Genomic DNA, 26889 nt, shown 5'->3' with positions numbered 1-26889 from the left:
AGCCACGTGAGTCAAGGACAAGTTTTGAACCAGACTCATGACAGTGAATTAAAAACAAGTTGGAAAAGTACTTTAAACAATTTGATCAAGGGGGTCAGAAAACCCACAAGTACCCCAAGAGTACAAAATGAATAGTCAAAGGAAAGAATTCTAAAGACAGAAAATAAATGAAGTGAAGGCATCAACGTGATCCAACTCCCAGAAATGCATGCAGACAGATCCCATCTCCAAGGCCTTGAAGGTCTGGCATCTTTCTCATTACTCAACTTCCACAGAAGAAAGTCTTGCTTTCTGTTGCACATGACAGCCCGCGGATGTTGTCAAGGGAGAGAGAAGGGAAGAGAATGAGAAAGAGGGAAAGAGAAAGGGCGAAGGAGAGAGGGCGAGAGAGTGAGAGAGGGTGGGGGAGAGATAGACAGCAGGACCAAGAGAGAGATAGAGAGAAGAGAGAAGAGAGGTGAAGAGAGAGAGAGAGAGAGAGAGAGAGAGAGCAGAGAGGTGAAGAGAGAGAGAGAGAGAGAGAGAGTATGTCAAGGGGAGTGAAGGGGGATTGAGGAATCGATGTAGAACGTCAGCATCGATCATCTTTCAGACGATTATTTGTGTCAATAAATGTCTACTCTGCACACACACACACACACACACACACACACACACAGCTTAAAGGTGCCATATTCCTTAAAGTAATTACTGGGCGACAGCTCAGACCTGAGTCATTTTAAAAGCTCATTAATGTTGTTTGTGTTCTCACACACACAGAGAAACACACACACATCATCACACAAACACACCATCAGACAAACACACACACACCATCACACACCTTCAATTGGTGTCACTTTTCAAAAATGCCACAAAAGCCTGCCAGCGACAAAGCGCGATTGACATCTGTGTGTGTGTCCCTGTATGTGTGTGTGTGTGTCCCTGTATGTGTATGTGTGTGTGTCCCTGTATGTGTGTGTGTCCGTGTATGTGTGTGCGTGCGCGTGTGTCCCCTGTGAAGATGGAGGACATGAGGAGGTGTGGTTCCTCCAGAGGCTTCCCCTCACACCTCATCATCAGAGCTAGGGCTGGGCGATTAATTGATTTTTGATCGTGATTTCGATTTTAGCGTCAATCACAAAATTAACATAATCTAGTTTTGTTTTTTATCATTGAATGTTTTATATTAAGGGCAGAACAGCTGGAAACATATCTGTATATTATTTTAGATTGGAACATTTTCCTTCTGACGATTTTGTGTATTTTTTTAAGGCTCTCAGTTACAAAGTTCTTTTGGGAGAGACATGCTGAATAAATACAACATGTTTTCAAACTCAAAAATAATCGTTTGAACAATCGTGATTTCAATATTGAACAAAAAAATAATCGTGATTAGGATTTTTCCCATAAGCGAGCAGACCTAATCAGAGCCCAGCGGTGAGAGGGCGTGTCTCCGCCTCGTCTCCTCGCCGAGACCACCTGGTGCTTCCTGACTCAGCCCTGACTCAAACCCGCCAGGCCCTGACCCAGTAGGACCTCAGTGTTGAGGGTGAGTTTAGTCCTGCTGCTCATAAATGTCATTACATTTGCTGTTCATTGAACCGTAGATCCGTGGTAGACATGAATATTTAGAAACCCCCAGAGCATCTTTGAGTTCGTATGCAAAAGGCAAATGTGTGTGTGTGTGTGTGAACGGTTTTGTGTGTGTGTGTACGGTTTAGTGTGTGTGTTTCTCTGTGTTGGTGAATGAGCTCCAGATAGGTGGGTGATGGATCGCACCGCTCAAGGCTGTGTTAACACTAACACATTGTCCTCATTACTTCTCTCCCACTGTCATTTTCCTCCTCGTCCATCCTTACCTCCCGTCAGAACCACACACTCCCTCCCCTTCAAGCCTTCCTTTTACATTACTCCTTCCAGTCGACGCTCTGCTTCGTACCTCCTCATCTCATTCCTCTATCGTTCTTCTGTTACACAAGCCTGCTCCCTGTCCGTCTGTCTCTCAGTGCCTATCATCTTCTCCTCACCTGCATTCACACTTCAAACGACAATTTAATTCTCTCCCTCCCTCAATCTCTCCCACCCTGTCTAAGTCTCCTTGTGAGTCTCTTTCCCCCATCCCTCCCACCCTACTTCTCTCTCTCCCCCTTCACGTGTCCCCGTCCCGATCAGAATGCCCCCGACTCCGACTCAGAGAACAGAAATTCAGTGATTGAGAGAGAGAGAGAGAGAGAGAGAGAGAGAGAGAGACAGAGGGAAGGGAGACAGACATACAGACAGACAGAGACAGAGATAGAGAGCCAGACATACAGACAGTGACAGAGAGACAGAGAGAGAGAAAAAGCCTGTAAGAGAATAAGGAAAGAAAAATATGATGTTAGCTACGGTAGCATGAAATCCCATGAGAAGTTACAATCAGGAAGGGCGAAAAGACATAGAAGGAATGGCAGATGAAAGACGTTGTGCGAATGTTGGATGCCGGGCGGTGGGACGGGATGCTTGTTAAGGAAGGGGGGGGGGGGGGGGACTGATTAGGGCAGAGACACGCACGCACGCCAGCGAGCACACACATACAACGGAGATTCACACAGACAAATGGGTAACGGGTGCTTGTTGATCAGACGCAGTGCCCCAGCTCACATCGCCAACGCGCATGCTCAAATCACCATCGTGCACGCTCACATTGGCACCGTGCACTAGTGCATCAGCACCGTGCATGCTCACATCAACACTGTGCACGCCCACGTCAACACTGTGCACGCTCACGTCAACACTGTGCACGCCTACATAGAACACATCAAACACCACGCCCGCCCACATCAACACTGTGCACGCCCACATCACCACTGTGCACGCCCACATCACCACTGTGCACGCTCACATCAAAATAGTGAGCATGTTCACCAAACATACACATCAGCACTGCTGCACTAAAGACCTTGCACCTTAGTCACCAGCTAGACATTAGTCACAACACAATTCAGAATAGAAACATCGCTTAGCGTAGAAAAACTGCTACAGCTACTGGGACCTCCTCCAGGGGGATCTGACAGACACGATTATCAAAGGAAACACACTTTGGGGTTTTCCTATGGATAGAAACAATGAATCACTGAAGCCTTTAACAATCATTCTCAGTCATACTTTTTCTCCCCCGAACCCAAGAGATCAGAGCTCAGTGCTTGGCTTGACTAAAGCCGTTACACACCCCGGGTTCAGGGCTCTGAAAGGTATGGATACTCAAAGGGCTTGCAAACAGCGTTTTCCATTCTGTTTTTTTAAATCCTTTTCATTGAAGGGTCCGATGATGAATTCTTGACTTACACTCTGAGCTCATGAGTCTCCTGTAATCACAAGGAGTCGAAGGCCTATTGGGCTGTAAATTGCACCCCTCGCTCTGCATGAAAGCCCACGAATCCTAACCGCGCTCTTACTTTGTAATCCCGCTGTGCGTTCTTAGGCCCCGTGTCTTTTTTTGGCTGAAAAGCTGAAAGGATTTCTTTCTCTTCTCGCTGCCGTCTTTAAGTCATGCAGCCTTGGCCCAGACTTTAGCTGGGAAGATATTTTTCATGTTCTTTCTTCTACTTTGATTAGATTCATTCCTTTAACTTTCCCCCTGTCTGCTATCACCCCCCCCCCCCCCGCCCCCCCCCTCCTGAAGTGTCCACTGTGATTGGATGACAGACAGTCAGAGGACCACACAGAGGCCTTCCGTTAGTGGGGCACCAGTGTCTCCCACAGACCGCCCCGACCTCAAAACACAAACTAGTTCACTCGTGTCAGGTGGCATAACGTCCTGTTCTCCTACGAGGAGCGTAATCACCAGATGGAGGTAAAATGAGGCTGCTGCTGAACACAGAAGCGGGGAGACGTCACCCTGAAGACGCATCCTTCACTGTAATTACTACAGGGAGAGAGAAGATTAAGACAAATGAGTCAATCAAACTCAACGCATTCGATTAAATTGCCCCTGTGCCAGGGAGCCCTCCCTGCATCGTCCATCAGATCGGTACCAGGGGCATCACCCATGTACACTCATTCTTCCTCCATTCAGCCTAAACACATCGGTCAAACTTCATTCTGGTCTTCCGATATACTGCCTGCCCTAAAAACGTAGTCCCACATCCAGCTGTAAAGGGTATGAAGATGATGATTGGATTTGTGTTTACCAGTGGATGCATTTTACAACACTTCTATTGGCTATTCACCTATGTACACGATCCCGGTTTCCGACCAGGTCCATATAAGACTTTTTAATACCACTTGGAACTCAATTGAATACAGATTTCCCAGGCCCAACGGGTGTAGGTAAATTAAAGTCCTCCACATGGAACTGTGTTATAAGTATAAACATTTATGGGAAACGTGCCGAATAAAATATAAACGACATCAGCTAATGTTACTGTGAAACATCCACGGGGACGGCCTGCCCAGGGAACAGACTGACCCAGGATCAGCTCATATAATGGTGAAACATCCACAGAGAAGGATCAAAACTTTGCAATGCCTTTAAATGACTTGAGTTCAAGGCTTTCAATACTTTCAATACCTCTGTGGGTTCCCAGGTATTTAACCATTTAGCACTTTTGTCCAAAGTGTGTCGGACTCCTTTCACACAACCTTCCCGGTAAATTGCCGGGACAACCTTTCGGGCGCCACCAGCGATTGCCTCCATTCACACGAGGCTGCGTTCTGGAACATTTCCACCTGCGCCTTGTCAGAAATGTCCCAGCAAGGCCGTGACAGACGGGCCAGGGGCCGGTCCAGCAGGCTGGGGGATGAGAACCTCAGGGAGGTCAGCCGCCATGACGCGAGGCGGGAGAGGCTCGTTTATTCTGAATCTGTCCAGTTTCGGCCACTCTTGAAAAATGTGCTTTTTTCCCACAAAATAAGCTGTGCTGATAATGCTATTGAATCACCACAAAAGCAAACTGTGGCAACCCGGCCGTTGCCAATTAAGGAGATGCAGAGCACCTGAGGAACAGGTGGAGAAGCAGCTTAAATAGCCTGCTTCTCCACTCATTCGGGGCTCTCTCAGCCATGTGGCTCGTGCCGGGAGGGAGCCGAGTGGGAGACGGCCGCGGACTGAGCGGGAGAAGCCGGGAGCGGTAGCCACTCCGACCTCACCGACGGACCCAGAGACCCCTCACCCTTTTTGCCCCGTTGTGGAAGAAACTAAGTTGATGTACGATTTCCCCTTTCTATTGTGAGCTGCACGCAATAAAACCGCTGCACCGCAACCCTGCCTGAGCGTTTGTCTTCGGGAATCACAGCCGCCGACGACCGGGGATTGCCACAGTACGCAAAGATATCGTGTCGCGGGTTCAAATACCTCACCAGCCGAGTCTTGTGATCGGTTCGCTCCCCCGCGTTAGAGCGTCCCACGTCAGAACGACGTACCCCTTTACGGGAATCTCCCAGCACTAATGTCCGACATTTGAACATTAAGTCGATTCTTTCATAGTCTTGTCTAAAATAATGAGAGAGTAACTAATGCAGCAGCAGAAGAACCTCCTAATAAGAGTTCAGTGTCAGCTGAACACGTCCAACATCCACCGAACAGGACTCAGCTCTCCTCTTCAACAGAAGAGCCTCCTAATAAGAGTTCAGTGTCAGCTGAACACGTCGAGAAGGCCTCAGTTCTCCTCCTCAGCGGTACCGCTCCGTAGCACCGTGTTCATCGCCTCCGGTCTGACGTCCTGCTCTGAGCGCGATCCATAACTCAACGGACAACAGACCGGCGTGGCGGTGGAGACGCTCTGACAGGCTGCAGCAGCTCCCCCGGTGAAGGGAGGCGCCCGGGACAGGACAGGAAGTGTGTGAGAGCGTCCTCCCCCCGGCCGCCTGTCAGTTTCACCAAGCTTTATTTAAAAGCCTCCCGCGGTCGAGGGGTTGGATGCCGGGCGGAGGGAGGGGAGGCTAGTTAAGGAAGGGGGTGAGGGAGATGTAGGGGAAGGAGGGTGGGTGTTACGCTGTCTGGTCAGAGTATGGCCGGACACGGACTGATTAGGGCACACACACACACACACACACACACACACACACACACACACCAGAGATCCACACAGACACACCCGCACAGACACAGACATTCACATGGACGCAACTGAACACACACACGAGCACGCACGCACAAGCACTCACACACACACACACACACACACACACACACACACAGCACTGCCCTCCCTTCCATTTAAACGCGTGTGCTAAGATGTGTTTATTAAAAGGCAGAGGAGAGAGGATGTACTTCATGCACCAGAGACGGACAGCGTGAGAAATGTCTCTCAGCGCTTCACTCTGTGTACGGCTGCGTTTGAATCACTGCACTGTGCTCTTTAGCGGAGCTAAGCCCTTTCCTATTTTCCAAGTTGGGAAAAAATCGGAAAGGGCAGAGCCGGCTGTTCTGCAGAAGGACTGAGGCTGAAGCCGAGACCAGGTCATGGGTTTACATTCACCTTCGTTTAGCCCGGAGAACGTCTCACATGGTGTCACTGTGTTTGAGTTTAGACCAGCTCCCATCAGCCCTATTACACAGGGGGCTCAGCAGAGACCATGAGCGACGAGAACACAGCAGTTATGCACACACACACACACACACAGTAAAAAATAATAACTAATAAACACACTTGCACACAAACCCACGCACACACAGATACACACACACAGGGCCAGAACGACATTACATAAAACAAATGAAAGCCAGCCCAGTGGCCCACTGGCAGTGGAAAAATGCAGTCTGCCATTAAGGTGAGATTGGACTACGCAGCTGATATTACTGCCACCAGGAGGGGGGTGTGTGTGTGTGTGTGTGTGTGTGTGTGTGTGTGTAATATGATATCTGGAGGGGCCCCATTGCTGACTGGTGATAGCAGTTTGCCTCAGGCCAACCCGAGTGACAGAATGCTCACTTGTGAGTCACACACACACACACACACGCACACACACACACAGACACACACACACACACGCCTCTTACCGTGGGCGTCGCGGTAGTAAGCGTGTGTGACACTGCGGAACCGCTCCTGTCCAGCTGTGTCCCAAATCTGAGGAGGAAGATATCATCATCATCCTCATCATCATCCTCATCATCATCATGTGTCACCTGGCCTGAATGGAAAGACTTTACAAACTGTAGACACAGAGAAACGTGTTTGGTTACGGGATTTAAATAATTTGCCACAGGGTAGAATTGGTAACACTTTCCAATTAGGGTACGTTAATTAGACATCAATATAGCATTAGCATAGGGGTTGGGGTTAGTGGGTACATTAATAGCTTAGTCAACATGAACACCATTAGTAAATTATGGACCATTAGGTAACTGTTAATTAACTATTAGTTCATGCTTATTTCTGCATTGACTAAAGTTAATTTAGGGGTAATTAACGTACCCATATTGTAAAGGGTTATAATTTTGACATCATTAGACAAAGCGAATGAACTTTGTGAGTGTGTTAGATTGAGAATGACTCAAAACAAAAGTTAACTTCAGGGTTTATTTCTACAACTTTTCTCCTCAGTTGAAATGCATTCTGGGCCGTGAGCAACTGTCAGGCCGACAGCCCCCCCCCTGTGTGAACACGCAGTGGGGGGATGTGGTGGGGGCTGGGGACAGCCCATCACCAGTACCGGTCTGGACCAGCGCAGTCCATCAGCGCCGGCCACCCGGTCACCGGAGATAACGGAGAGCGCAAATCAGAGGATCTGGATTTACATTCTCTTTACAACACTGACAAACACAGAGAGAGAGAGAGCGAGAGAGAGAGCGAGAGAGAGAGAGAGAGAGAGAGAGAGCGAGAGAGAGCGCAAGGGAGATGGCGCGAGAGAGCGAGAGAGGATTTATTATCTTCCTTCGCTAACTATATTATTAAAACCATTTGAGCAGAACAGAAATCAAATAAGAGAATGGACCAGATAGTATCACGCAGAGACCGAATAGATAAATGGGGCGCAGAGAGAGATGGGAATGGAAAGAGAGAGAGGAATAATCACTTTTGTCAAGGCATGTCACAAACACCCACGGGTGTATTAGAGGAGCATTCATCGTGAAACAATAAGAGGGAACAACAAAAGATGTTGACGGAGAGGGCTGCGTCGAGACACCACGGAGGGAGGAGGCCTTCCTGCCTGGGAAAGGGAGATAAACCAGTGTGTGCATATGTGTCTGCGTGTGTGTGTGTGTGTGTGTGTGTGTGTGTGTGTGTGTGTGTGTGTGTGTGTGTGTGTGCGCGTGTGTACGTGCTTGTGTGTGAGGAGGATAGGGATAGAGAGAGCAGCGTTAACATCAAAGGAGAAAGGCATAATGAGGAGGATAGAGATTCACCTTTCAGCTTCTACATCTTCCCCCCCCCTCTGTCTCCCTCCCTCCCTCCCTCTCTCTCTCCCCCTCTACCCCCCCTCTCTCTCCCTCTCTCTCTCTCACTCTCTCTCTCTCTCTCCCTCTCACCCCCTCTCACTCTCTTTCCCTCCCTGACTCTCTCCCTCTCCCCATCTCCCTCTCCCTCTCCCTTTCCCTCTCCCTCTCTCTCCCTCTCTCTCCCCCCCCCCCCCCCCCCCCCCATGTCTCTCTGTCATAACCATAACCTTGTGGGGAGATGAGGGCGCTATGATTTCCTGCAGGGCCCAAGCTGGTCCGAGCAGCGCTGGGCTAATTGACTGATGGAGATTAATCAGGAGGGGCTCGTTACATTCCAGCTCATCTAACTCCCTGTCACTTGCTGCCGATGATGACCTATGGAGATCAACATTGTCTGGGAAATGCAATGATCCTCCCTCGACCCCATGCACATGTACGCACTTATTGTATGTTGTGCGTCCTGGCACTTATAGACTTATTGTATGCAGCCCTATGTTATACAGTTATTGATGTGACAAAAAGGATGAGACGCTGATTTTCTTACCTGGAGCTTGACTTTGATCGTGTCGATATTCAGGACTTTATTCTAGAAAAACAGAAAAGAAAAACAAGAGGTCAAAACCCAGGTCAACAGGGAGGAGGAGGAAAACATCCAGGGTTTCCCAAAGCACTTTACAGCTTAGGCAGGATCCTGAACAACACACGCCTGCCACCTTAGCCACCTCAACCACCTTAAAAAATATATTTTTTATTTAGTAAATTCTTTGGTTTTTAATATGTAGAAGTTCAAAACAAAACTATAGTATGTACTAAATGATCACAAAAAAAGATCAACATTTTTTCTTTTAATCATTTGGAAAATTCTTTAGATTAGAATATTTAAGTCACAATTGCACAAATTCGTTGAGTGTTATTGTTTCAGTTGTTATTTTGACAATGTTGTTTAGCACTTTATTTATTTTCAGATATTTGTACCCCCAAATGTTCTGCGGGAAACCGTAACACCAGACCCTGTGCCTCTATAAACAGACTGAACTCTAAACGTCCTGAAACACCGTCGACTCTTGTTAGTCATTTATAAATACATCTCCACCCTCAGAAGTACTTAAATGCTCATACTTTGGTTGTTCTGTGAGGTAAGACACTTGACTGTTCTCACATTCCCGCTCTTGAACCATCCCGCACTGTGTTTCTATGCGGTACCTGCGCTTTTTTTGTTCTATTGTATTCTTACATAATAACAAAAGAAGAAATGCAGCGGGGTCTGCCTTTGTGTATCTGCACAGAGGGTTGAGTTTTGAGTGTAATACGCTGAGGACGATGTCGTCAGCACAACATACAATACACACCCCCTACTGGTGAACACACCCACTAGAACACACGCGCAGAAACACACCATACAATAGGCAACCGAGTGGTGAACACACACACACTAGAACACACGCACGTAAACACACGTAAAGCCACACACTCAGTTATAATTTCAAAGTGGAGTTGAGAGTTGCGTCACCTAACTGCACACTAACACACACGCACACACACACACACACACACACACACACACACACACAGAATTGGTAGGTGAGGTTTTCCATTAACTTAGCATTTAGTTTTCCATTAAATTAGCAGAGCGGACGACTGGAGAGATTAGGTGGAGACGATGCAGGCTCCTGACCTGGACCTCCTCCTCGAGGACTCCTGCTTATAAAGAGAGAGGGAGAAGGGGAGACTGGGACCTCCTCCTCGAGGACTCCTGCTCATAAAGAGAGAGGGAGGAGGAGAGACTGGGACCTCCTCCTCAAGGACTCCTGCTCATAAAGAGAGAGGGAGAAGGAGAGACTGGGACCTCCTCCTCGAGGACTCCTGCTCATAAAGAGAGAGGGAGAAGGAGAGACCCGAGCCTTCTCCTCAAGGAGAAGGAGGGACAGAGTTGTATCTTATTGTATATATTTTTTGCTGTGGCAATGGACATTTCTTTTCCATGCCAGTAAAATCGTAGGATCTTTATTCCGAGACAGAGACAAAGAGATCAGAGAAAGAGACAGAGGGAGATACAGAGCGAGAGACAGAGACAAAGACAGAGACAGACAGTGAGAGACAGAGAGAGAGGCAGAGACATAGACAGAGAGAGAGAGAGAGAGAGAGAGAGAGAGAGAGAGAGCAAGAAAGAGACAGGCCGAGAGACAGGTGAGAGCGACCAGAACTCAAATGGTCATAAATACATTAATATGAGCTCTGACCTTAACCCCACTAGCATTAAAAATATATAGATAAGGTCCGCCGAATGACTAAATATAATGTAAATGTATCAGGGAACAGCTCCAATGAAGATATGGAGTAACGCACGGGTCAAAGTTTATCTTGGGCTGAGAGTCGTCTCTCTCCCCAGGGCAAAGGTCAACGCTAGTTCAGAGGTCATGAGGGGAAGAGCCACTGAGCAGAAACAAATTACCTCCCTGGATCTTAAAAGAAAAAAAACTGGAACAAAATTGCTTATTTTTGAAGAAAGACATCCAAGATAAAGAACAGGTACTAGTTTGTCTCCTGGAGACGCTCTGTGGGAACAGAAATCCCATCAAAGCTTTCAGGATGACAGAAGACTGACCCTGATAAGAAGCATCAAGCTGAATGAACGTTGTCCAACTGAACACTGGCTGTTTCTTACCAGATTCCAGTGTTGAACTCGGTCGACAAATCAAAGGGAAGTTTGTCTTAATACCGTTTGCATGGCTGGGCTGATGGCCAGTAGGTAGAAGGTTGTGCGTGATGTTCAGCAGTAATACTTTGATTGACGTTATGATTGCTTCTTCAGCGGTGGATGAATGGTGCTTCTTATTCTAGAAGGTTCTGTTAGCAGCCTCTCAGACGTTCTGTTTGCCAGGTCAGAGGTCAGAACAAATGGACGTCAGTAAGACCTCTGGGAGTGAAGGGGTGGTAAGGCGTTTTGGTGTGCGGGGAGAAAAGATGGAAAATAAGTATTTTCAAAATGGAAAATGAATCAACCCTGGATACCAGGTAGGGGAAATGTAGCAGTCGGAGGCGAAGGCAGTGGTTTCAACAGCATACAAATAAGTAAATACATTCCCATATTGGTGTGAGTGTACGTGCGTGTCAGCTGCTCATGCACACAACACAACCGTAAACTCTCTCTAGCTCTCTCCAGCTGTCAGTTGCGCACGCGCACGGCCACACACAGCTGCACGCACAACTGCACACAGGTACAACCGCATGCACATACAAACACACACACACACACACACACACGCACACCCGCACATGCACAACTGCACACACAACCACACACATGCTCACACAGATCCTGGTTTTTAAGAACCCCTCAGAACTGAGGTGGCCCATTTCATTTTCATAATAAGCCCTACCTTATTCCTGATGCATTCCATCCATATTGCATGCTGGGACGTTTCTGGTCCACCCAGCGTACACATTGGAGTCGGCTGGACCTCTTCGGCAGCCATCTACCCCGCGGACATTAGTGCATTCGCCCAGGAATACACTGCAGTATGCCTGGGAATACTCCCAGTACCCAGGGATACATTCAACCATCTGAAAGCCCGCGGATGTATGCGTCGCTGGGATTCAATGTACTGGTCTTGTAATGGTCTTGTAATGGTTCTGGTTTGGATGGAACCGCAAACTCAGCAGTATCGCTACAGGTGTCCTTGAGCAAGATTCTTTAGCCCCACCTGATCATATAGAGTAAATACTTAATCCCTGTGGGGGATTATGTATCATTCATCATTGGATGAAAGTGGCCATGGTGGCTCAAGAGGTAGAGCGGGTTGACTTGTAACTGGAAGGTTGCTGGTTCGATCCCCGCCTCCTCCCAGCTGAGTGCCGGGGTGTCCCTGAGCGAGACAACTAACCCTAAGTGCTCCTGATGAGCTGGTTGTCGCCTCACATGGTTGACTGGGTGATTTTTAGGCAATACTTATACAGAATAAAAAGTGCAGCAAAAGCCAGAGTCTGAAAGGTGATTACAAAATAGAATCAGGAGTCTGTCAGGAGGAGCGATGGGTGGAGGCGCAGATGGTGTCTGCATCTCCTGCTGACCATCACTGCGGTCTCTCAACCTTAAAATGGCTTTGCAAATCGAATCTCACACGGCGGGCAGTACCAAGCACCAAACGACAGGCGCCGGATTTGCACCAACACACACACACAAATGGAAGAAAGTCAACTTTTCAATATTAACTCTTGGAAATACAAATACACAAAAACTCAACAACACAACCGGATTAATATATACACAAGATCATCCACGGTCACGCCGGGCCCAGAGGAAATCATTTGACTGAGATTTGATTAACTGTGGCTTCACTTTTAAGATGAGAAGTGTTGGCTCGTAAAGTTGTCATTCTGTACTGTGACAGGGGAACGGTCCGATGAACATTTCCACATTGAATCGCAGGCCAGTGTAAGCAGGTGTTTTTATTATAACGATTTGGAAACCCTATAATTCACTGCATGGTTCTGAAGTTACAGTGGAAGAGATTTATGATCCCAGGGGGAAATGGTTTCTGCGGCAGAAACACGGAAACACAAGACAGTACACAACACACAAACAGTTAACATGACAGTACACCCCCACACACACACACACACACACACACACACACACACACACACACACACACACACACACACACACACACACACACACACACACTTAAGTCAATACACACACACAAACCGTGTTAACAAGGCAGTACGCACCACATGAACACAGAAACACAAGAAAGTAAACACCACACAAACATTCAAAAGACAGAAGTCAGATGACTTTTAGCGAAGGGATGAAAAAGTTGTCCTACTAAATTTAGTTAGCGCCCGGAGGCTAGTGCATTGGGCTCTTTTCTGAAGTAAAAAACAGTTACGTTTACATTCCCAGCCGAGACTTCCCAACATCGTGTGATTTCGAAGGGTAGAGTCCAGACTAATAATGTTTGCGAATTAACAATCTATTTTTCTTTGTAACGTTATTGATCATTCCAGTTTGCCATTCTGCCTAAGATGTTTGTGAAGTAGGCTAGATAGCAGCAACTTGAGTCACGGGTAGAATATGCAATGCTGTTCACCGTGCTGTAACAGGTTCACTTTATGTTATGTTACTTTTTACATTAATGCATAATCACTTAGCTAATCCATCAGTGTTTAGAATAGCTTGATAGATACTGACTCTTAATCAAAGCTTAATGATTAACCAGGTCCATATGCTGAAGGGATTCAAAAGGATGAAGTGATTCATCCTTTTTCTCCTCACTCTCTCCCGGCGTCCATCTCTCCCTCTCTCCCCAGCCCATCCAACCAGCACGGTACAGCTTTCAACGAGATGCCTTCAGTGGTTATTTTTCCTGGAGGGCCTTCTTACTGTCTTGTTAACTCTGTTTGTTTAGTGTATGTGGATGACACACACACACACACAAAGAGACACACACACACACAAAGAGACACACACACACACACACACACACACACACATTCTGAATCTTTCAGAGAACATCCAGGGATGGTTTCCAGAGGTGGGGTGTGTGAGGGACGGCTTCAACAGCACTCATTTTGAATTCTGCGTTGAATTGCGCTGACTCCTCATTCTGGTCTGACCTCCAGCACCTCTCTCTCTCTCTGATCTGTTTCCTCTCCCTCTGTCACAGTCTGGTCACCCATCTGTCTGTTTGCTTTCCTCCATCTGTCCTCATAGTTACTCTTTCTATTTTATCTTTTCCTGTCGTTGGCTTTGTGGGGACATCTGTTTTAGTCATCCTCCGTGTGTTGTACGATTTCTGCCCACAGCCTCGCTCTTTATCTCTGTCTCTCGCTCTTTATCTCTCGCTCTCTCTCTGTCTCTCTCTCTCCAATTTCTTTAGAAATTCAGTCTCTCTCTTCATCTGTCTCCCTCTTTATATCCGTCTCTCTCTCTCTTTAGCCGTCTCTCTCCCTCTCTCCCCCTCTCTCCCTCTGTCTCCCTCCCTCCCTCCCTCCGTTATTTTAAAGTCTGTCTCTGACTGTGTTGCTGCTGTCGTCCCCCCCCCCCCCCCCCCCACTGTCTCGCATTGTGATCCTCTGTCTCCTCGGGTTCAGTCGACACCTCCCTGGCTGCTCCGGCTGATTACCGTCACACATCTCTGTCACTCAGCAGATGCTTGGAAGGTGACGTAAGACCCAGTGAAGCGGATGTCACTTAATGAGCAGGAACGAGGTGAGGGCATCTCGCTCCCAGGATGCCTGCAGGTGAGCCATAGAGACCAAGGACCCTCAACCAACCATCCAACGGCAGTCTAGCGCCAAGGGTTTAATTAAGATAAGGACACTGCAGCATGGGGACTATACTTTATGGGCTGATACCAAGCACATTCACATGTGCGTGCACGCACGCACGCACGCACACACACACACGCACGCACGCGCACACACACTCTGACAAAAGCCCCAGGCAGAGAAAAGCTAATTTGACAATTAAACAAATGATACACTCATATATGCGTTCAATAAAATACAAATAAGTAGCTGGAAGCGCATAAGAAGTAAAGAACTCCATTAACAAACACCCACCCTAACACATACACTAACACATCCACAACAAAATACACACAGAAACCCACCCACACATACACAACACCATACACAGACACCCACACCATACACAACACAGTACACACAGACACACACCCACACATACACATCACCATACACACAGACCTCCACACCACACCATTCACACAGACATCCACCCACACATCCACCACAAAATACACAGACATCCACCCACACATACACTACACACTGGCACTGATACTGACACACACACACACACACACACACACACACACACACACATTCACACCGACCCACAGCCAGACACACACACACACAAACACACCGACACACACACAAACACACACCCCTGCTGAGAGTCATTATGAACATCTATTAATATTCGGCAATGGAAGGCAGCTCTGAGCAATCTGTCCATCACAGAGCGGTCCAGACCAGGTCTATAAATATGTATGAGGTGGCTGGGCAGCAAAGTATCCCACCTTGAGTTCCGAAGAACTTCCTGGAAACTCTCTCTCTCTCTGGCGGTGACATGTTGATGACCTGAACGGCCTTCGACACGCACTCCTCCTCCTCCTCCTCCTCCTCCTCCTCCTCCCCCTCCTCCTCCTCCCCATGCCACAGAGCTCTTCAAGGAGCAGTCTATAGCCCCCCAGGTCTGAGGACGTTCCTGAATGTAACACCTTGGTGGATATTCAGGAGCCCATCAGAGGTGAGTTTATCCTCAGGCTGGGAAGATGCTGAAGGTGTGAGACAGGTCACTAAATGAGTGGCTGCTGTACAGTCCTCCATCAGAGGGGGGGGGGGGGGGGTTCACATTTGTGAACTCAAAAGCTTCCATGCATATCTAATATCTTTATATCTTACTTATTTTAATGACTCAACAGTGGATTTTTTTTGTCAAAATGTGCAATCCTATAATACAATTAAATAGATATAACGTGGATGCGTTAATTGTGAAACTCAACTGAGTTTTATTTAATATTGAGATACACAATAACGAAATCTAAAAATATTACAAAGATGCATCCCCCCATAAGCCATGCAAGGCACATTTACAGTTCTGTGTTATTATTACAATTCATACAAACTACGCTATTCATAAAAAGACAATACAGAAAATATGTACTGCCACACTATGCGAACATAATTCATCTGACTATATCTTATCTTATCCCTTAAGCCGTTACTACGGCGACCGACCTGCGCCTGGAAATTCCTTGGCTTTGTTGCTACGGGCCACCTGTCCATCACTCCACCTGTCCACACCTCCCCTGACAGGCGGTGAGCACACCGCACTGAGCCGAGAGCGGGGTGTGTCACAGTGCTCCTCACTTAGGAAGACATGGGTTCAGTTCTGTAACACTCAACGATTTAGCTCAACGTGCTGCTGGTGGTAGAGTCAGAACATTACCCCCCGGAGCTATAGCTGTAGACAGACAGAGAGAGAGAGACAGACAGCCAGACAGAGACAGAGATAGAGACGGTCAGAGATAGAGACAGAGACAGAGACAGAGAAAGAGACGGTGAGAGATAGAGAAAGAAACAGACAGAGAGAGGGAGACAGGTAGAGAGAGAGAGAGAAAACAACAATAAGCCTTATTTATTCCGATCCCTTCTTCTGCAGGTCACTGGAGGGTGAATTGAATTGATATACATGCTGCGATGTTCGTGTGGAATTCTTCACTTGCATGGTCAGGTTGAATTTAAAGTATTGTATTGTAAAAGGTAGAGTTCATCTCATTGGGATTATATCTGATCTCTCTACATCTTTAGCAGACGTCTCTCTCAAAAGCAACAGTGAATCAGATACAGGTCAGGGGTTAATCCTCTGGCTCATGAATGCATACAGATAGACACGGGATCGAACCCATTCCCTGTCAGCTGGGACTCACACACACTGGATTCTTCCAAGAGAGCCACATTGTAAACATCACTGCTTGAGATACAAAGACTATTAAATCCTGGCGCAGGTTTTACACAGTAACTCAACATGATGTTGACCGTTGCTGTATTCACATTTGGTTTAAATCCTTAAATTCTTATTCCTGTACTGTACTTTATCTTGTGAACCCCTCTCTTCACATCTGGTGTTGGCAGAGTACATCTGATCCTCTCCTGTCTAACCCAAGCACGTAGGAAAGGAATTACACGAAAATCCACTTGTTGTGAGAAGTTCTGTAAAGTCTGGAAGCTCAGCAGGGAGTCGTAATAAGAGGACGAGAATTGTCCCCATTTGCATCTGAGTGAACAAACAACTTGATAGATGTAACATATGTTGTGTACATTAACTGACTGCTTAATTCTCTTCCCATGAAATTTCGCTCAGTATGCTCAAGCACACCTACACACCTACACTTTTCAGAGGTATTAGCCATTCATATTTAAATAAGGCTGACTAATTGCTGCCGTCCTGGAGATAATTACATCAGATAATGAACTCAACAGCCTTTTGTTCTGTCGGTTGGCAGACGAGATGATGATGCTAAAACACAGACGTCAACAAACCGAAGATATTTGAGGAAGAAATGTGAACGTCAGCGCTAACTGGGAGTGACCTCTGGGTGGATATGCAAATCGGAGAAGAAAGAAAACCTAAGCATTACTTATCCTTTACTTCACCTCTGCTGACGAACGGTTTCACTGGAAGGAAAACATTCAACTTATTTGCACTTTCTCTCACCCGTCTCTCTCTCTCACATGCTCAGTCACTCTCTCCAACTCACTCTCACTCTTTTCATCGCTCTATTCCACTCACTCTACGTCTGTCTCTTCTTTGCTCAATTACTTCCTTACCTCTCTATCTTTCTCTCACTGTCTCTCTCTCACTTGCTAAATCCCTCTTTCCACCACTCTCTCACCCTCTCAATTCATGTATCTCTCTCGCACCCTATATTTTTCTCTACCTCCATCTGTTTATCACTCTCCCTCTCCCTCGCAGTCAGGTATCATGCATTAAAATCCCAGTCATGGTTCAGCCTAATCAGCCATATTGACACCCATCCTCAGCATTAAAAGATGGCCGGCTCTCCTCCTCCTCCTCCTCCAGGACTATGGGTCTCATTATTTCTCCTCATTACCTCATCATCAGCTCATTATCTGTTTGCTTGTTCAGCGCTTTCCTGTCAAAGTCCTCCACCCCCCTGTCAAACGCAATAGACATTAGCATTTTGTATTTCTGCATTTGTTTTTATTTTCATGGAGCTCTTCATTGAGATGTAGTCTCGGCTAAGTTCACTTTCCTGGCGTAGAAGAAGATGCGGTTTCAGCTTTTAGTCTTCGGGTATGAGAACACATGATGGTATTAAGTTATTTTCTAGAACATGTACTGGAGAGAGAGCCAGAGCGAGAGCCAGAGTGAGAGAGAGACACACACAGACGTGTACTGGTCATTCAGTCGGTTCCAAGAGAAGGAGGACGTTCCATATATCCTATTCTGTTACATGTTCCAGAGAGGCTTTCATGAATCTTACTACCAGGTATTACAAACTTCTATGGGGGAACGAGATTAGAGAAGGACATTTTTATTCTGGTTCAGATTATAAAAGAACCAGGCAATATGTTAAGAAAGAAGGGACAGCAATGATGGATATCTGCTGGAGAAGTGGCACATTGACCACGTGTGCAGTGAAGGCTGAACTGTTTCACGCACAGATTTTACCCGTTGAATACGTGGACGCTGTTGTTTACAAGTTATCCGGGCTGGTGTGTACTAACCCTGTTTGATCACCTTGCCTGACCTGCCAATACACACACACACACACACACACACACACACACGTACACACACACACAGCGACGAACCTTTCACACTGAGTATACACAAACACACACGTAGGCATGTACACACACACACACACACACACACACACACGTACACACACACACAGCGACGAACCTTTCACACTGAGTATACACAAACACACACGTAGGCATGTACACACACACAAGATCTCACGCACACACACACACACAAACACATACACACACGATTGTATCCACAAACAAACACGCATGTGCTCGCACACACACACGCAAGCATGCACACAAACACACACACACACACACACAAAAAACACACAACCGTACAGCCATGTTGGCCTAACAGTCTGAAGGAAGTTCACTGATAAGGAAGCAAAGTCAACAGCAGAAGGCAACAATTGTGTTGTATTATTCACTGTGGGCCTTTAAGGTCAGCCTTCTGTTTCACACCACTGCTCTGTGTTACACTCAGCATGTTGTTTGTCAGGGTTTTCTTTTGCATCTATCTTTGATATTTTAATTGCCTTTCCCGACCAAACGATTTGGTTGAAGTCACATCCACTGACTGTTTATAGACCACTGTGTGCGTTCAGTCTGTTGTCTATGTGAATGTCCTACTGATGTCTGACGTGCTATTTTCCTGTTATGTGCTGTATGTAAATGTGACTTGTTCCTGTCATATGTTATATGTGCTGCAGAACAGGAACCTGACGGAAATCAGCTTTATACTGAGTCAGGCCCGTTTTAAATTGTAACTTTGTTACCTTCAATACTTCCCTGTATAATAAAAACAAAATAAACAAATCAACACTGAAATTCCTCATAATACAATCCCAGTGATGCTTGGAAACATTTGGATCATGTTTTCAAGCTCAAAAATAATTGATTTCAATATTGAACAAACTAATCGTGATTATGTTTTTTTCCATAGTCGAGCAGTCCTACCTCTACCCCCTTGGAGCCTTCGCTGGTCTTTCAGGGGGTCCGTCTCGGCTCACTGCTCTCAGATTCACCATGAAGTATGGAAACTTTCTACACGGTCTGCGTTGTTGAGATCTGCTTATCATATGCTTCGATTCGTTCTGCTCCGAGCTCTCTCACTCTCTCCATTGGTCTCTCTCTCTCTCTCTCTCTCTCTCTCTCTCCATCGGTGACTCTCTCCCAGCCTATTAAGTCTGTCACAGCAGCTCAGATACAGAGCATCCACAGCCCGTGCATCTGGTAATAAGACAAGCTAATCCTGCCTTTGTTTCTGTCTGTACAAATCCCTCTCTGGAGGCTCTCTCCCCACTCTCTCTCCCCCTCTCTCCCCCTCTCAACCCAGTGTCCCGTCTCCCTCGACCCCCATGCCCTCTGTTGTCTTTCCTTCCTCCCATCTTCCGCTTGTTTCTCTTTCTGAGCTCCACTTCCTGTGGTTCCGCACACTCTGTCTCTGAAGTCCGAACAGCCCCGTCTGTCCATCAGAGTTTAATATCTTCGCCCTCTCTCTCTGTTTCTCTCTCTCCCCCCCCCCCCCTCTCTCTCTGTTTCTCTCTCTCTCCCCCCCCCCCCCTCTCTCTCTCTCTCTCTCTCTCTCTACTCGACGTGACAATCTCACTTCAAAGCCAATCCTGCTCCTGCCTCTGTTCTAAGTATAACCGTCTCCCTCCTCCATCCATCTCTCTTTCTTTCCTGCTCTCCTGTGCTTTGGTGGGTTCAACTCGACTTCTGATGCATTCAACCTCATGCAGTATTTAACCTCATGAAGCTAACTTCAACTCCCGGTCATAAGGAAGGTGTGCATCTCCTGCATATCTTTGCACTTCGTTTTTCCCTCTTTCTCCATTCCATTCAAGCCATCTCTCTCTCTCTCTCCCTCCCTTTCCGTCTGTGGACTGTCTCTCTGTATTTCTCTCTTAGACTGCATCTCTGCCTGTTTCTCTGTCCGTCTTTCTCTTTCTCAGTCTGTATCTCCGTCTTTCTGTCTGCCTGTCTTGCTCTGATTGAGAGAGGCGGTCAAACCGACAGCTAGTGATGCTGTTGCTCAGATGATTCTCTCTCTCTCTCTCTCTCTCTCTCTCTCTCACAGCCCAGCCCCACCCTCACCCTCTCTCGCCCTCTCCCCTCGTTCCTCCGGTAGCTGTGCTGTGTGTGTGTGTGTGTGTGTGTGTGTGGGGGGGGGGGGGGCGGGCGGTAAATCCGGGGGTGCGACAGAGCATAGCGAGGCGCTGCATGCCCACTTAAATCACAATCCCGTCTTTTCCATAATGAATTCTCTTAAGTCAAACACTAGTTGAAATGTAGGGCGGATATCGGAGCAGAAGTACCACATACCTCCTGCCTTCTGCAGGGCAGGGTGGTAGAGAAATTAAACACCAAGCCCCTAGCAGCCCCCCAGGGAAGGAGGATGGAGTGGCTGTGTTGATAGCAGACGTCTCGGGGGAATACTTGAAAAATGGCTGCTTCTGCTGTGCAGTTCCATTTAGCTGACCAAGCGTGTATGTATAACTGTCCATCGAGGGTTGATCTATTTATCCAACCATGTCGCTCTCTCTCTCTCTCTCTCTCTCTCTCTCTCTCTCTCGCTCCCTCTGGTCGCTGACAGGGAAGGTATGGCGTTGAAGCCATACTAACATTTCATTTGAAGTGTATATGCCATTATACATCAGCGCGCGCGCACACACACAGACACACACACACACACACAACCACACACAGCAGTAGTATCCTATGGATGGTTGGGAGGATATTCCGAGGCTCAGTTTATCAGGTCCCATTCAGAGTGTAGCACTGTAGGAAACCCTTCCTCTTTATTGGCATGATCAAGCAGCTCCAATGGCTATGGACGAAGGGCACTCGATTAAAGCCTGATGTCTGCCCCCTACATAGGCCTCCTTGAACAGGCATCCTAACCCACCTGCACCCTAACAGACTTGGTATCGTGGTTTTGTTAACACAAGTCAGCACATACTTCCTGCCCTGGTGTATGTGCGTTGGAAAACCAAAGCTACAGCTATGAGAGCGGCTGCATACACTCGACCGCCAACCAAATCCGGATCTGTTTTAAATAGCAAACCGGCAAAATCATTTAATGACATCTTGGATCACTGTTAGTCGCTTTGGATAAAAGGAGATGGTCAAAGCTAAAAGAATAAAGACAATGACGTTCCCTGACCACGTTTGAACATGACACTGCCAGGGACTCGCTTGTGATAAAACAAAAACATAAACAAAAATATATTTCTTCCTCATCTTTTAGTCAGCAGCACCACATTGGTTTAGCTCTGACATACTGATGAAATATTGATTTTGGCACACAGCCAAAGTATGCGTTGCAACCACACCATACTACAAATATGAATAAAACTAAGGCTAAAATCCTAAAAAACACACAAACAAAGAACTAATCTAAACGTCTGTCCAAAGTCACTGAGAGAAATCCATTGCTGACAAGCAGCCAGTGTACAAACAGCAGACATGTTGACATCTTTTAATTGAAGGGACAAAATGATGTGCCTCAAATCAATTTCATATTTCTCCTCCAATTTATACGCTTTTGTGTACGGACACATTTTATAAACATGCAGACCGGAAAAATGAATTATAAATTCATGGCTGGATCTCCAAAAGCTGTTATTACTCCGAGTGGAGGCGGCTCTCGTGACAGCAGAGAGTAGAGCCATCCGACTGCAGCGTTCAGCAGAGAGAGTTACACAACACTCATTAATCAGCGGGGACAACAGCGTCGATAATGTTGTCCTAACCCCCCGTCCTGTCGCCTGAACTTCGCTACAGGCACCCCCCCCCCCCCCCCTGCCCAGTGTTCCTTCAGGAGGGGGGGTTTGGGCAGGGGGGTGGGCAGAGAGTTGATCTGTGAGTTCCTCAGAACAGAGGTGTGTAGGTGTGTGTGGGCTGGTGGGTGGACGGAGGACAGGGGGGGGGGGGTCTCTGGAGACGATTCATTCATCAAGAGCTTGATAGCGCTGAAGAAAGAGATTCAATAAGAGGGCCGTTTGTCGGGCTGGTTTGTCCACGGCTGATTTGTGGCTGTTGTGATCGCGGTTGATTGATGATGCCTGAGAGAGGTGGCCATGAACCGCTGGCTGGAGGCTGGAACATTCCCCCTCCGTCTCCCGAGCTTCAAGCACCAGCAGTGGCGCGAGAAATGTGATCAGGAACGATGAGGACGATGTGGAACGGGAACAGCTGCTACGCTGCGAGTCATTGAAGGGAACGTCGACTGCTGAGGAGCCGACCTATCGATCACAAGCTTCAGACTTCGTAGCCAATCCCATTTCACATGTGCGGCCGACCCAGTAGTGACTCGATACATGAATATTTAGATGATAGCGGATGTTTGTATTTTGCTCTGCGCTAAAGTTTGTTTATTATTTCTGCTTGACCGAAACGCCTGGAGATTTAGCAGGAAGCGCGGGCACAGCATGTTAGGCCGTATCTCGCAATACATCTTGGGAACGGGAAGTTTGCTGACATACTGAGGTTGCTGACATTTTGGGGTTGATTCTTAGCGGTTTGGGTCAAAGCGAACTTCAAACAAGTGTAGAAGAAGCAGAAACGATGCACTGGTGCTGCAGAAAAGATCAAGTCGATCAATCAAGTAAAAATTACCAAATCTCTTGGTGCTTTTGACTTCAAATCCTCAGCTTCTCTGCTATAAATCCAAATTAAATACTTCCCTTCACCCTCTTGCCTGCATGTCAGAGAACAATAATTGAGGGAGACACATTGTGCTCCATACTTTATGTGATGTCATGAACTAATTAATCTGGGGAGCTGAAGAACTCCCTGCTGAGAGCGGTACTTATTGACTCTTCAGAACCGACGCGCTATGTTCTAACAGGCCCTCCAGAGGCAGAAGGTTTCCAGAGTCAGGTTCTAGACTCCAGAATGATTCCCTCTTTGATCAGGGAATCTAGAGCATTCCCTGATCAAAGCAGAGAGGGAGCCATGTTGGGAACAGGAAGGTTGATGGTGCAATTACCACCTGCCTCAGGGATGATAAGAACGATGATGAAAGGATAAAGTAGCCTGAGAAACAAGCGTCTGAGGGGAGGTTGTATGGTGTAAACACAACATAACGGAACCAGGCTAAAAGGAACCAAACCAGAAGTCACTATCCTGAAGCCAACATGGCAACATGAGTAGCAAAGAGCGACTGTCTGACACTGTGCACTAGCGATGGGTCGGTCGCAAACGATTCGGTCAGAACGAACGAATCCCGAAGGTGAACAACGAGAACTGATTATTATTATTTATTTTTTTAACATATAACAAAAATATGGTCACATAAACAAAATATACAAACAAACAGAGCTTCGTCGCCCCGCGACCTTATATTGATTGAGTCGAAATCAATATTCTTTCTCATCGATTCAGTCAATTAGAGCAGGTAGCAATCGCGTTGCCATGGTCCATGGGTAAACAAATGATAAGGCACCACCACACAAGTTAACTAACGATCGCTGTAGGCTTCAGTATCATGCAAGCACTTTGTTTTCTTTTTATTTTGTTCTACATCACAATTGCATGCTTTAATAAAGTATTGTTTTGTCTAGTTGCTAACGTGCTTCACTGCTTATTAGCGCTACTTGGAAGACGCCATTTAATTCTTACTGCACCCCATTGTGTATTAAGGATATTTATGAAAAAAACGGCAATCATGTACTTTATATATATGCTTAATCTTTACACTTAACCTGGGTAATTTCGCCAGAACATTAGAAAGTAGTAGGCTACATGCATGTTGATTAACATTTATTCCATAATTTCCGATTCCCTGGCAAATGACGTAACAGACCATCTGACTTAATGAACGAATCAGCGAACGAATCAAACGAACAAATCGTGATAGTGAACGGAACTGAAAGAACCGATTGCCGGAAAATAATCGTTTTGCCCATCCCTACTGTGCACCATACAAAGCCTACAGGCCAAACTGGCAACGTGAGAGCCACTGGCTGATGCAGGGCACCTTATAAAGCAGACAGACAAACCTGGCAACGTGAGAGCCAATGGCTGACGCGAGGCACCTTATAAAGCAGACAGACCAACCTGGCAACGTGAGAGCCACTGGCTGACACAGTGCTCCATACAAAGCCGACTGACCAACCTGGCAACGTGAGAAACAGAGAGTCACTGGCTAAGGTGGTGCACCGAATAAATCCTACAGGCCAACCTGGCAATGCAAGGGGGCCACTGGCTGACACGGTGCACCATACGAAGCCTACAGGCCAACCTGGCAACAGTTTGACACATTTGTAGCACCCTCTGGGTAAAACAGTGCTTGATTTACAACATAGAAAGAGATTTACGAATTCTTTGGGAGAATACGTACACACATACACATACGTATGCATGCACACATACACACAGACACACTCCTTATAAAATGAGCCCACACCCAACTTTGCCTCTTTAAACTGCACTCCAACTTCCATTCCATCCACCTCATTAAGTATCGGTTTCTTTCTCTCTCTCTTTCTCTCTCTCTCTCTCTCTCTCTCTCTCTCTCTCTCTCGGTCTGCCTTCTGTGACCTCCCCTCTCCCCCTCTCTGATGAACTCTAAAGTCACAGCGGAGAGGCGGCATGGTGTCTTTCTGAAGATATAGATTCTCGTCTATGAATGTCTGTGTGTCATTCTGACTCTGTGGCCTCCTCACCCCTTCCTCCTGCTGTCGCTGTCGCTCTCTCGACCCATCTCTCTCCGTCCCTCCCTCTCCTTCCATTCATCTGTCTGTATATGTCTCTCTCTCTCCCCCTCTCTCTCTCTCTCCCCTCTCTCTCCCCTCTCTCTCTCTCCCTCCCTCCCTCCCTCTCCCTATCAATCCCTCTCCCTCCCTCCCTCTCTCTCTCCCCCTCTCTATCTCTCTGTCTGTCTCTCGCCCTCTGATGTGTACCAATATACATATTAATCTTTAAATGTTCATAATGTAATGCTGACGGGTTGAGGAAGGATGCATCACAGAACTAAAGACCAACACCAGACCAGGCAGAGGAGTAAACATACAAAAAGGAGATAAAAAAACCTTTTGAAGACGGTGGGCCTGTGTAAAGACCACCGTCACAAACACTAGCAAGGTCAGAAATATACTAATACTAATTATTGTGTAGCCCATGCTTGTTTCATGATGCCAGGATGTCCCTAATCAGTTGATAAAACGTTGGTGCCGTCGCTCGCTGCTACGCGGGCAACAGAGCAGCCACCACGGACCATAGAATCAAAGAGTCAGGAAGAGCTGAAGATCTATTAGGGCTTTGGAACCGGAAAAAAAGAAAAAGAATGGAGGATGGAGGGAGATCGAGGGAGATGATGCACTGTGGGAGAGAGGAGGCTTTGGGTGAGCAAGCCATGTCAAACAAAACCTAACCTTAACTCTAAAAAGACACATGGGATAATATGTGCTGTTTCTTTAATTATAAAGTAGTATAAAGTATAAAATAGTATAAAAAACATTACCAGAAGTAAATAAGTGGCCGATATATCGTCACACACCAAGAGTCTTTTTCACACTTGTTAGAAATAGTGAGGTAACGAGACCAAGATCAAGAACAAACTGCTTCCTGAACCACGCTCCCATCCGGAACAAAAAAAAAATCAAAGCCCGCGGATCCTAGCCGGCTGTGAGAAGACTGAGGTGACTTCACCTGGGAGGGTAATCAGGGGAAACCAGTCCTCCCAGCAGAGAGAGGTTCAGACGTCACCAGTGATCCACTGGATCTCCACGGAGGAGGGATCGTGATTGTGGAGGGTTGTGATTGTCTGTGATCATGAGCAAACTACGCTCAATTAGAGAGACGCACCGCACCCCTCCCGCGTGTTTGTACATTACTATTCCACCGCAGAACGGCGGGCGATTACAGCAAACAACTCACGGCTCGTGTGACATCTGTTGCATTTTAACGAGGCAAACCCCAGGTAGTGTGCACACCAATTTTCTCTCTCCCTCTCTCTCGGTCGCCCAGCCTTTGTTTCCTCTGTCTTTATTTCTCCCTCCCTCCCTCCAACCCTCCCGTCTCTCGCCTTTGCTCGCCTGAGCCCTGATTTTCCCTCTGATATCCCGGTAACACCTGGCTGATTAGAGATTCCAATCAGCGCCTGCACATAGCAGGCAGCACGCTTCACCTCTGCCCTACATCCCAACAGTGGCTTGGAGGAGAAAATCAGCCGCTGCAATGGGAGAGACCCCCTGGGAGATTAACGTGCAAGAAATACT

General features: G+C 47.0%; 1 protein-coding gene across 1 annotated transcript in view; it reads right to left on the bottom strand.

Moving 5' to 3' along the window:
* Nucleotides 1-26889, bottom strand: part of rab26 (RAB26, member RAS oncogene family) — a gene marked incomplete at both ends in the record, with an annotated part of 57048 nt that overhangs the window by 21341 nt on the left and 8818 nt on the right. Inside the window, 2 exons of the mRNA XM_079757083.1 lie at nt 6962-7028; nt 8886-8927. Of these exons, the coding sequence (XP_079613209.1) occupies nt 6962-7028; nt 8886-8927 (109 nt within the window). The remainder of the gene's footprint in view (nt 1-6961; nt 7029-8885; nt 8928-26889) is intronic.

The sequence above is a fragment of the Pollachius pollachius genome (genome assembly GCF_949987615.1).
Source record: "Pollachius pollachius genome assembly, chromosome: 19".
NCBI lineage: Eukaryota > Metazoa > Chordata > Actinopteri > Gadiformes > Gadidae > Pollachius > Pollachius pollachius.
Note: the sequence above shows the minus strand (reverse complement) of the source record. Positions and strands in the feature narration are given on the sequence as shown.